This window comes from Diadema setosum, chromosome 11 (genome assembly GCF_964275005.1).
Source record: "Diadema setosum chromosome 11, eeDiaSeto1, whole genome shotgun sequence".
NCBI lineage: Eukaryota > Metazoa > Echinodermata > Echinoidea > Diadematoida > Diadematidae > Diadema > Diadema setosum.
Genome location: NC_092695.1, coordinates 38,054,526 through 38,067,590, shown reverse-complemented (window position 1 = coordinate 38,067,590; position 13,065 = coordinate 38,054,526). Strand labels below are relative to the sequence as shown.

The window sequence follows — 13,065 nt, the reverse complement described above, 5'->3', positions numbered from 1 at the left end:
TAAAGAAGAAGAAACAACAAACCATACTGCCATAGTGAAGCTGTTTTATTGCCAAGTAAGTAAGTTTGCTATTCAAATTTGATTGACTTATGCACGAAGAATAGGCGCCATAAACAAGACACGATGTTTCATTCAATCACTTGCTCTGAGGTATATTAGTAGGTAAATATATATCTCAAACAGTGCATTTCTATCACCCTGAAAAGTCATACAGGTTGTAGATGACGGAAGGAAACTAAGAACGTGCGAGAGAAGCTGTTTTAACTTGATATCACATTTATTTGATTTTTGTTTCGCGCGACGTCGAGCAGCAGCTTCAGTGATGGCTGAAAAAGAGGAGATAATTACCCTTGCCAAGCAGGAAGCACCAGCGTTTTCCCGGTTGCTGAACCCTTTATTGGTGCCTGGTATGGGCGTAATCACAACATCATCTTTCCGTTATCAATTTTCCGATCTGTCTGGTTCGAACGATGAGTAAACAATGAGACTCGTGACAAAAGGATGATAGGGTGCCGGTAAGGGAGGGAGGACCGTGTTTACATTCATATTTCTGAAATACTTCAACTCGCTTGGGGACCAATGTCACGCACGCTTCGTTCGGGCTGTGTTGTGCGCGTGAGAAAAAGTCGCGTCGGAGATTACTGATTTACTGATACCTGAGTGCCAAAAAGATTAATGATTTTATAGACTCTCACTGGGATTTATACCTCATGCCTGGTGCCCATTCATGTATGTGTAATATTGAAGTCTTATCCATCTCATATTATGGCCTAAGCCACCATTGAGTTACTTTTGTTGAATAATGCAACTTCAATTTAATTCAATTCAATTCAATTCAATCAATTCAGTGCAAACTTTATTTTCACTTTTTTTTTCAACAGAATGTACAAAAAAATATGAAAAATCTGACATGCGTGTTGTTGAGAATATACATAGATATACATACTTCGTGACAACAAACAAAAAATGTCTTGTATTGACATACTGTACCATATGATTAAACTTTCACAGTGGAATTTGTTTTCAAATGAACAATCGGAATGTCATCATCATCGGAATATCATTCCTCACAAAGATTTGTGTGTGTGTGTGTGTGTGTGTGTGTGTGTGTGTGTGTGTGTGTGTGTGTGTGTGTGTGTATGAATCGTCAGTTCATTTCAAATCAGTTTAATTCAATTCAATTTTTTATTTTCCACTCATGGGGTGGAACAACCTCGTCAGCCAAAGGTTGGTTTTCAGAGGGGTCAAAACAGGTTAAAAATACGGTTACAGCTCGTTATTCCGAAGGTTCGTTATTCCGAAGGCTCTTTATTCCTAAGATTCGTTATTCCGAAGGTTCATTGTTCCGAATTTCATTTATGGATTAACCAGTCTTTGGAATAACGAACCTTCGGAATAACGCCACAAATTTTCGGATTAACGAACCCTTTTTCATTTTCGGATTAACGAACCTCTAGGTATAGGGACTTTGCGTGTTTCGGATTAACGACCCTTCGGAATAGCGAACCTTCGGAATAACGAACAGCACCCAAAAAGACAAGCATTATTAATACGTACGCAGTATCACAAACATATAACATATGCCATGAAAAAAAAGAAGAATATGAATATTAACACAGTGGTAAATTTGTTTTCAGACACAAAAGAAAAAATAAAGAAAAATATTAACAAATCCTAAGATACAACATAAACAAAAACGAGAGCATGTGAGAATGAAATACGAAACGATCGGCTGACACAATAGACTGTGCATTGATGAGTGCAAATGAAAACGGTTGGTATACTCCATCGGGTGACGCATCATACATTCAAAGTTTAATATTAAAGAGCTTGCCTCCAAAAGACGCTAAATCAATTGAAAAATGATGGATTTAGGGCCTTTTGGAAGCAAGCTCTTCACGTATACTATCCATGTAGTTGTTTAGTTCACTGACTAAGCGCCCATTTACGCAAAGTGTTGCTTCCTAAAAAAATCTCACAGGCTATTCGCGGGTACGGCAGTGACAGGGATCACGAATGTGCGAAAAAAAAAAAATCTGCACATGCACATGAAACAAGAGGAGTTAACGCTGTTCAATTTAAGTTTCCCAAAGAAGAAAAGAACAGTCAGCTCTCAAACCACAATGCCACATAAAAGACAGCAATGCCCACGGATAAACGATGCAAGTGTCTTCTTTATGCAAAACACGGCGATGTATCATTTCGCTTGAACAGCATTGACGGTTGTTGGTTACTTAACTGTTGAGAGCTCAATTAAAGATAGGCTGTTTTATTCACTATTGAAGTCTACATCTACTTTTTTGGTTTTAATCTGTCTGACAGAAGGGATGTCTCTTTGTCTCTGTCTCTAAATGCGCACTTTATTTAATTTCATTTCGGTTTATTGCACAATATAAACTATGCAAGACCGCAAGTCTACGATGTCTTTCCATACACACAGTTGTCTCTAACTAAGTACTGTGGGTGGTATCTTCACAACGGTCTGAATTTACTTCAGATCCCTGATATCGCTTTTATGTTTAGAAGTAAGACAACAACAAATCAATCCGGAACAGAACAAAAAGCCCAATCAGTAATGTACATTGGCAGCTGCAATAACATCTTAACAGGAAGGCAGGATGGTACTTGTATTTGATTTTAATTCATGTTTTTGTTTTCTCTTGAGACTGGACATAGACAGATAGAAGTACATTGCAACTGATTGACAAATTGCCCTACATCGACGTAAATAAGCACTGAATTGATCAGTGCTTTAGTAGCAGCCATGATAACAAAAAAATCGTGGGCGTACTTACTCGAGTTGTACATTGTTGAACAGAATTTAGACTATTCCATATTCTTGGGCCAAAATATCTTACTGTGCATGCTTTCATTAGCATGCTTTCACCTGCTTCTATACTATGCATGCTTTCACATGCTTTTGTTCATACTTTCACCCATTCGTTCCTTGATTGATTGATTCACTTATTCAATCATTGACCTGAAAGATCTACTCTATAGGAAATTTGCAATATTTCCTCTTCCTCTAGATTTCTGAGGACGAGTCCCGAGTATACTCGGGTAAGGGTCTACGGGAAATGCGTGTTGAAGCAAAATCAGCCCGTCCTCAACGGATAGACTCGAACTTCATGAGTCATATGTATACAACAGTACTGTGGACTAAACTTTATTGCGAATATTGGACGTGTTGGAATAGTGCAACTAATCAATCGCAACGAACTCCAGACAGTTCGTCTTGAGGTAGGTTTTTATCATCAAACCCAAGACTCGTGTCTGACTTGCTGGCTAGTAGTTCAATGCCCAGACAGTGAGGTGGTTAGCCAGCCAATAGGTATTGGGGCATTATTTTGTGACCCTCGGGGTCCTATCGTCACTACGACCAGGTATTTTCCGTTTTCTTCCTAAACATATTGCCTCTTTTCGGCAGCCAACGCTACATAATCTCAACAACATACCCCGCATGTTATTGGCTTTAAACACCTGCAGGTTTTAGCACACACGTCGTATCTATCCAGCCATACGTGCACAGCATACACGGGGTGGTGTCATCGAGATTATTACATTTGCTCGGGGGGATTGTACGCAAGCGTATCTTCATCTGTATCGCCGACTTTCATCTTTCCCAAAAAACTGTCACGGAGTTAGCCAACCCCGTGCAATAATACCTGCAGGCAATTCGAAACCCATTGCTGGTTTGAACATTTCTCGTTTTCTATCCCATCCTCAAACCTTAAATAGTTTCGACAAAAAGACAACAACACTAACTGTACTTTCATATCCGGTTGAAAAATTAGAAGACAACGAGAGCGTGATGAATGCCGCAGGTGGGAAGAATTTCTTTTTATATTTCATGATTGAAGGCGACAAAATCGGTTTGGGCCCTGTATCTATATCTATCTATCTGTCTATCCCCATTTTTCTCCCATCATCTCCGCTTCTGTCCTTTTCCATCTCTCTTTCTATGTATATGAGAGAGAAAGAGAGAAAGAGGGGGAGAGAAGAGAGGGAGAGAATGGAAAAGAAGAGAGAGAAAGAAACAAACAGACAGACAGAGAGACAGACAGACAGACAGACAGACAGACAGGGTGATATTGCCATCATTACAGATGATAAGGTTTCTATATAGTATCACTTGTAGCTTTATGAAGTCTTTGATATTCTACCATCCTGTGTTCACCATCATGGTTTATGAATGTAGAGCGGGGCGAAACTAACTCATCAAACAAACGATCAAGAATCATCTCGTGAAGTAAAGAAATTGAGAACTTGGGAATAATACCAATCAGGCAGTTAGGAAAGAAGTGTCACCATTAAAAAGATGTACGACTCCTAATCTTCTGTACTCTAGGCAAAGAATCTCGCTAGACATTGTTGTTATGAATTTTTTCCTCTGTCCGATGGTCTATCCGTCTACCAGTTTGTATCTCTCTCTATCTCTTTATCTTATCCCTATTACTGGTTCAACACTTCTTCTTACTCATCTCCTTGCAGCTCTGTCCTCTTTCTTCATAATGTTCTTATCATGTCAGGCTCAGCGGGATGTATCGATCTAATACAGATAGTAATAATTGCCGCACGACTGCCGATTTCACGGCGTGAAGAACCAATCCTGACTGGTTCAAATCCGATTACACTATATTCGTATGTAACGTACTTCTCTTTTCTCTCCTGTCCCCCCCCCCCCCGTCTTCTTTCTTGATAGGAGGAATGACCCCACTGATAGAGGGCAAAGAAAATCAATGAAGGGGTAGGATATGAAGCAGATTCACGAGCAAGCAGTCATATTTTCTTCTCCTTCTTTTCAAGAGCTGATAACTGACATCGCCAAAATCTCTTTCGCTTCTGATTTCCCCAAAGTGCATCGTAAGTTCACGAGTGGTGTTTTTTGAAGGCAGGCTACGTGATACTCGCGGTGTTGAATTGTGCAGAGGGTAACACGAGAACGGCTCCCCGTGTGATGCCGCATAATATCGTTTATGGTCAAGAAAGCCAGAAAAAAAAAGAAGATGCTCCAGTGACGTCATCGATTGGAGAAGCTTTATTCAGAGAAAATGACAAAAGTTGTAATGGAGAGAGCAAGGGTGAAAAAAGTCACTATTGAAATGGGATGTAATCCAAAATATGTGATTCATAATAACCCCGATTATGTGTCGTCATGGCCCAACACGTGGTCGAGTCTCAACTCACTGCCATTCATAAAGAAATACAATTCCAGTGAAACGACAGTATCCGGCACAGGGTGAACTTTAATCACAGATAGAAAAAGAAAGGAAACATAGAGCGGAATAAAAAAAAAGCAACGACATCACACACCATTCGCATGACACGACACGCTTTCAGCAGAGAGAAAATACTTATTGGTGACGATTCTCTTATCAATGCATCATACCTTGAGAGTGCATGGCGAACTTTTCTACCACCCAGTGATGAATGTGTGTAATAATGTTCTGCCCCACATACTGACAGTCATGGATGTAAAATGATCTCTTCCACTCTTTCGATTCAGAAATAAACCGTCATATATCATTCCATTTCCCCCCGATGCCTGCTTGTCTTCTGTTGTCGTTGTTGTTGCTGTAGTTTTTATCACAATATGCACTAAGTGGCCTAACATCAATCAACTTCAGTTGATGTGTGTTTGTGTTCCTAATATGAACACATTGATCACGACAACATTATCTCCTCTTGATTCTATCGATTAAAATAGATTGTTCGCCATTAATAGCCTCATTATCGTTTTTAAGCATTTTCTCTACATAGTTTTACGCCATTGGGCGTCATTGGGCACGTAAAGATGCGTATACATGCATACGCAAGTACACAGAAAATATACGATTCTCTTTTGTTTTGATAATACCTCTTTCATATAACTGAAAGTCTTGCGTCGAGATGTGTTTTTTTTTGTAACTGTTTCACAACCTAACTATTATATACCTCTTATTATACCTCTTACTGAGTAACGAGACACACACACACATATATATAATATATATATATTCCAATGGCCATGATTGTTGTGTTTATGTGTGCATTATGATCACATCTCTCTTTATTTCTCTCTTTCTTGAAGTTCCTTTTCTTTCTAATATATTTTCTTGTCTCATTTCTAAATTGGAAATTGCATATTTCCTTTATTTTAGAAATCCCTGGCTTTTCATTTTCGTGTTATAACACGGATACTGTCATAATCCGTAGGGAATAATTATGTTGATGTACTGTTCTGATTAGTAGTCATGTGACTCCCAGAGAAAGTGACAGTTCAAATGTTGTAAGCCTATGGCCATGACGTCATCTTTTCCCGCGAGAGGTTATAAGTCCTTCACACGGATTGAACTATTGTTGGCAGCAGTTTTCCGCAAGGCTGGAAAGCCCAATGGTTCAGATTATGAAACCATAGGCAAGGGAGTGAAGAGATGAGAGATAAAATTATTGTGTCTACCCATCATGCCCCTCTCAACTCAGGTGTATAACTGGGTACCTGGCAAAGCTTAAGTAATATACAATAATAGCAAGGTCCTCTGGTAAAGCAATGACAACGATGAAGAGGGTGCCCTGAATAAAGAAGACCATGATGACGAAAGGAAAAAAAGAAAAGACAGTATTGCAGTAGGCATATAAAGACAGAAGTCTGTATTTCTTTGAAAAGTATATCTGTTTGATATTCTTTTTTTCACTCTCCCTAACTGTGAGTGAACGTTTGTTTGGATCTGCTGTTCAAGAGACAGAAACAAGGGGATAGGGTTCAAAGAGAAAAGATTGATAATCTTTTATCCTCTTTTTCTTCACAGTACACTCTGTGATTTTCTGACGACGACCAGCGAAGGTATGGATGAAGTCACTAGGGAGAGCGAGGTCGCCAGCATCATCGACAAGGAGTGGCTTGAGTTCGAGAAGGAAGAGCAAGCCCGAGCAAACATCTCTCGGATACTGGATCATCTCGTCAACGAGAGCCACTATGACAAGAATCTGAGGCCGAACATGGGAGGTAGGCCGCCCTCAGTGTCCAATCAGCTTAAAGCGTCTTAACGGTAGCATTTGATCTTGTCAAAGTGTCTATAATGTATCCGTATCGAGCGTTTCAAACTGAAAAAAAAAACATTTGTTTGTTTGTTTTTTCATTATCATTTCAAGTGAGCCAGAGGAAGCAGAACTGTAGTTCAATATCAACTCAAACCCGTGCTCGATTAAATTCTTAGACACCGCCAAGAATTGAAAAGCAAACATTCTTTCAGCTTCCTCCAATGTCCGAGACCAATGTCCGGTGGCCTCCCCTTTTCACTCTGTCTTTCCTCTACCCTCAATCATTATAGTCGGGGTATTGAAACACAAGTCACAGTGTCCGTGAGTCCCCGGCTGCTGGTTTAATCAAGAAAAATTGTGTGTTTGTATGATGCCAAGGTTTTGTTTGTTTGTTTGTTTGTTTTGTTATGTTTGTTTTGTCTTGTTTTGTTTTGCGGAGTGGATCAAGACACAATCGTGATTCTTAGATACCAGAAAACACATGTTTCATCATTTCGCAAGGTTGCGCAAACACAAAATACACACGCATACACACAAACGAACAATTTCTGGTACCGATCGGGTCATTTATCGAGACGGGTAAATATGCAGACTCACAGGATGAACGAGGAAGGCCACGGAATAAATTACGCCTACAGTTTCTGAGTCATGTTACACATTCCCTGATACTTTCCAACCTAAGGAAAAGGAGAGGAAGAAAGAGAGAGGGAGATAGACAAAGAGAGAGAGAGGGGGGGGGGAGGGAGGTGACAAAAAGGAGAGATGGAAACGTATCTTGATAACATTTGCAATTTGGCAGCAAAGAATCGTTTCCCACATGGGTTCAGTGCCCTTATAGATTTCCTTGTACTGTACCCTGGCTCGAACAACTGTCGAACAGCGAAATGAAACTTATTCGGACAAAAACATGAATGTTGCCATCGCCGTCCAATCCATGGGAGGAAAAGCTCGAATTTCTTTGGATTTACTTTGCCAACTTGTGGCTGGATTTTATCCCAGCGTCAAACTTTCTTGAAAAACTAGAGTTGGTCAGATGTATGTAGGCACTGTGTGCCTTTGGCGTGTACGGTGTCGGATGTCGATCAGGAAATTGCAAGAAGGGGGTGGCGACGGGTTTGTGCTTGAAATCTACGCTTTAACAATGATATCATAATGCCACAGAAGTAGATCCGAAATTCCTTTATCAGAGACAGGCTAGTGTCTATGTAATGCCTGATTTTGAATACACCAAACTAAATCATATTGCACGACAAAACGACACGACAACCCAAGTCCAAGTGAAGTTTTATTTTACCGGGGCCAAAGTCAAAATAGAGCGGTATATGGGGACATTCAGACTGAAAAGTTATCTTGAATGATGGTTGCGTAACACCAAGGCCCTGTTGCATAAAGAGATACTATCAAAGATACGTCAGAAAATCAAACGTATGGTATCAGCTAATCAGAATTGAGTATTCAGAAACTAGAGGTTGATATTCTGACATTAAAAATTATGCATGATCTCAACCTTAACATGCTTTATGCAATAGGGCGCAGATGTCGTGATGAAGTGCCTTTAGTCACAATACTTAATAATAATCATTATTGTACGACCGTGCACTACGATGCTGGAAACAATAAACTGCAAGCGATGCAAATTCAACCAAATTGATAGCTGAATTTAAGAACGGCCCAAGTTCAAATTTAGATATCATCTTTGGAGACCTCTTGCGAATAATGAAAATATAGATAACGATTCAAATGACTGATTTCGATTTCTATTAATACGAATAACAATCCCATGACTTAAAAGAAAATAAAGCTAATATAGGTTTTCCTAACCATTTTTGCACTTTTGTCTTTCAATGTCAAAGATTTATTATTCAATTTCGTCCCGAGAAGCAGGTGGAACGCAAATCCTAACTTCAATTTCGTCAATTGTCATTGTAATTCGTTTTTCGTCAAACATTTTCGAAGACATAGCATTCAGAATCGTCAACTGTCATTCAAATTCGTCCCTCCCGCTGACGGATCGCAGAATGTGAAGATCAAATTCGTCTTTGTTCACATAATTTCATGAATTTTTCATTCAAATTAGTCAGATATTGTCGATTCTTTATTTTGATGGTTAACCAACTTTAAGCCGACATATTTTTACTTTCTCTCGTAAACTGTATCGTTACACATTATTCCCTAACCATTTGCTTTAACAACACACACGAAAAACAAGACTGCCAACGAAAAAGATTGAAGGATAAACGACAGTCAAAAGTCACAACCCAGGACAGTATGTCAGTGTCACATTTTGAACTTTAACTCGTAATGTTCAGGTTTTCGCATCATAATGCATGAAGCAAAGTTTAAATTTTATACCCTGGAAAGCAGCAAACATAATTATGTTATCCATTCTTTGACAATTCTTAAATCAATCACTTAATTTTTGTCTTTAATCATGTTTGCCTAGAAATCGTTTGTCAGTGTTTTCGTTTGCGAGATGATATACGTCTGTTTGTATCAGTGTGTACTCGGATTGCTTGTGTGTGTGTCTGTATTTGTGGTTCTGTGTGTGTGTGGGGGGGGGCACTTGTGTGTATGTTAACTCCTGAATGTAAAATGTGAACGGTTACAGAAAAAAAAATACATGAATGACTGGAAAATCACACCGGGTAGAGATATGACACGAATATGAATGAAAATTTAACGAAACTGATTGACAAAATCGATCCTGCTGTTTTGTGTGCTGCGAGTGAGACTGACGAATTTGAACTGTAAATTACGAAAATGTATGCCAAATAACTAAATTGAATGGACTTTATTTGAAAATGAACGACGAAAGACGAATTTGAAAGTAAGATTGGCTACTCCCGACATTCCGCGACGAAATTGAAGTAAGAATTTGTGAAAATGAATGAAAAAAGTTTGAAATTGAATGGGAAAACCCATATTACGATGTTATTTGATTATCATTATTGTTTTTCAATTTCTCGAGATCCTCTGCAGTGGACTTGAGTCTTTCTTACATTCATGTTTTCAATCACAAACTATGAATACTGACTGAGATCTGCTTACACTTCCATGACTTCTGAAATTGTTAAAACAGCGATGACGATGGTAGAAGACTGTGAAACCTTTGTCAGTTACCACAAGGTCCTAAGAGTTAGAACCGACATGATGAGAAGTTTGATTTAAGACCATTTTTTTTTCTTTTGAGGAAGTGACCGCATTTTGATTCAGAAAGTTCAAAGTTCAGAATTTATTTGTGTATTGTCACTTCATCGCGATGTATCATATAAAATAAATGCTAGAGAGTGAGTTTAGTTTATCATGACCCCTACATTGTTTGAAAGGGAGAAAGAGAGAGGAATATATATACATAGAATTGTATATATATATATATATATATATACATAATATAATATAATATAATATATAATATATAATATATGATATATAATATATAATATTTAATATTTAATACATAATATATAATATATAACATAGAATATATCATATATAGGAAGCTCATGTTCTGTGTGTTATGGGTTAATCATTCGCACAGCAAGTTAAATGACATAGTACGGGGAAACGCTCCCCAGACATACAACTCATCCATCCAAAAGGTTAGATTTCATTTTGTCTTAATTCGATTCGGGTGACTTTAATATCCTTACATATCGGGAAATTATTTTTAAGGGGTATAAATAGCAAGCAGAAAGGAAATGGAAGCCGCCCGGTTCGGCACTGCTAAGTGGTTTCCAATGTTTTCAAGCTGTTTACTTCAGGTACACGGCCTGGCGATCACATGCCCTCTTTATTGATTAACCTTTGTTATTCCTAATCCATCTGTCGTTCTCCGAAGAAAATTTAATATTTCATTGGATACTTGAAATGAACACGCGTTTAATTGCAAAAAACATCGATTTAGTCCGAATACCGTAATACTGAACGCGACATACCCCGGAGCGGTAGCCGTTTGAAACTGCCAACAGTATATCGATATGCGGGTACAGTTACTCTCTTATCGTTCTGCTTCGGCTCTTCATGTGTATATTATATATCTGTATGTGCGTGTGCGTGTGTGTGTGTGTGTGTGTATGCTCGTTTATGTGGAAGTTGCCAATTTGACGATCTTTCATAGAATGGAGCCGTAAGCAAACTTCAAGCCGGCATTCTAATCAATGAATTTCCATGGAACATCAGTTTTGCCGGTCTGTCTGACTGGAAATCCGGAAATAATTTTTTTTTTTTTTTTTTTTTTTTTTTTGGGGGGGGGGGGGTATGGGGGCTAAAAGACTTTATATTGCCTATTTACGACCAAAGCAGGTGGAATTGGACTTTTAGAATTCAAATGGGGCATTCCGACCACCACATTATGAATGAAAGGTTAGCTGACAATCTGAGTGTGTCAATGTCGCTATATAAAGGCTACTAAAGTAAACGTATGTTAAAGTTGAGAGGTGTTTGGATGGTAACCAGTACACATTTAAAGTAAACTTCTTTTTGTTCTGAAAAATACCACCATGAAAATTTGTGTGCATAGATTTTAAGAGATTGTTTATCTCCTATTCTATTATTTTCTGGGCGGGGGTAGGTTTTTGGTATCAAGTTGTTTCCTAATTTGTAGAATAAAATCGGTAATAGATCACAAACCCCACTGTAACGATGATTACAATTTCCATTTAAATCATTTTAAATATAAGAATAGTCCATATTAGGTGTCTATGGTGGTATTTAATAACTGGTAAATTCGACAAAATCTCTAAACCGGAGAAGAAGTGGGTGAAACTAAAGGAATGGGCAATGAGATTTAGAGGTGGAGGAGTAGACAATTTAAAGGTGATCTCCCCGCAGAAATGTCTTGCGGAGCCGTCTTTCTTCTTTCATTTTTTTTTTCTTTTTGAGAAAGGAGCAAATTGCTCAGCAAACATAACGGCTGTTTAATCAGCCTACGGCCATGTACAGCGTTGCTCCCTGTTTAGTGCTGAACACACCAGGTGGCACACACTTCACACCGAGTAAACACTCTACACCAGTACACACTGATATCTGACCAATAGTGCAACATGAACACTGGCCACTCTATATGGAATGCACTGAATTAGCATGTACATTTTATATCAATTTCAAAAGTTATTCTATATCTCTCTGTATGTATCTATCTCTCTCTATCAACGTGTCTATAAAACTCTCTAAAATATACATGATTATATATATATATATATACATACATATATATATATATATATATATATATATATATATATATATAATATATATATATTATATATATCATATATATTTATTATATATATCATATATATATATATATTATATATATCTATATAATTATATATATATATATAATTATATATATATATATATATATATATATATATTATATAGTTATAAATATTCATGTGTGTGTGTGTGTGTGTGAACATTAATACTGCTGTCTATGCTCATTTGCTTAATGTATCGAGAAAGGAAGAGAGAGAGGGAAAGAGGAATATATACCACAATATGTTTTTGTCTAGACGTTTGATATCATCTCTGCATCTCTTCGAAAAATCTCGAGAACACTATGATCATTCAGAGTTTCAAATCAGATTAGTCATTAACGACCTCTTCTATAAGCTCTCATATATCCCTCTGGCGACTGAAACCCACGTGCATTCACGTCTCTCAAACATTTGCTTACTGTATGTAAAAGAGAAAAAACCGAAGACAGATAAACCCATGACTTCAACAAGGACAAATCTTCATCATCCAAGTGATATTTGACATATGATATGCCAGGATTTGGTGCAGCTATATTTACTGTCGCAAGTTTATGCTCTGTTTCTATTAATGGAGGTTATCAGTGAACATATCTGTGGTGGTTCTAAGTCTGAAATTACATTTAGCCGCTTCAAATTGAGCAAACTGTGTTCATAACAATTAACATAGCTAGCCCCCGGCAGAACGACTGCCTTTAGTACTGTTTAAATCTCGAATCGTGCTTCAGCGCTGCAGGAAATGCGATCAGGTACTTTTTACAGCGCAGCAACAACTCATTTTAATGATGAC

At 37.9% G+C, this 13,065-nt stretch overlaps 1 protein-coding gene across 1 annotated transcript in view; it reads left to right on the top strand.

Moving 5' to 3' along the window:
• LOC140235480 (gamma-aminobutyric acid receptor subunit alpha-2-like) overlaps window positions 1-13,065 on the top strand; it is a 68,526-nt gene that overhangs the window by 23,257 nt on the left and 32,204 nt on the right. Inside the window, exon 2 of the mRNA XM_072315508.1 lies at window positions 6,789-6,985. Within this exon, the coding sequence (XP_072171609.1) occupies window positions 6,789-6,985 (197 nt within the window). The remainder of the gene's footprint in view (window positions 1-6,788; window positions 6,986-13,065) is intronic.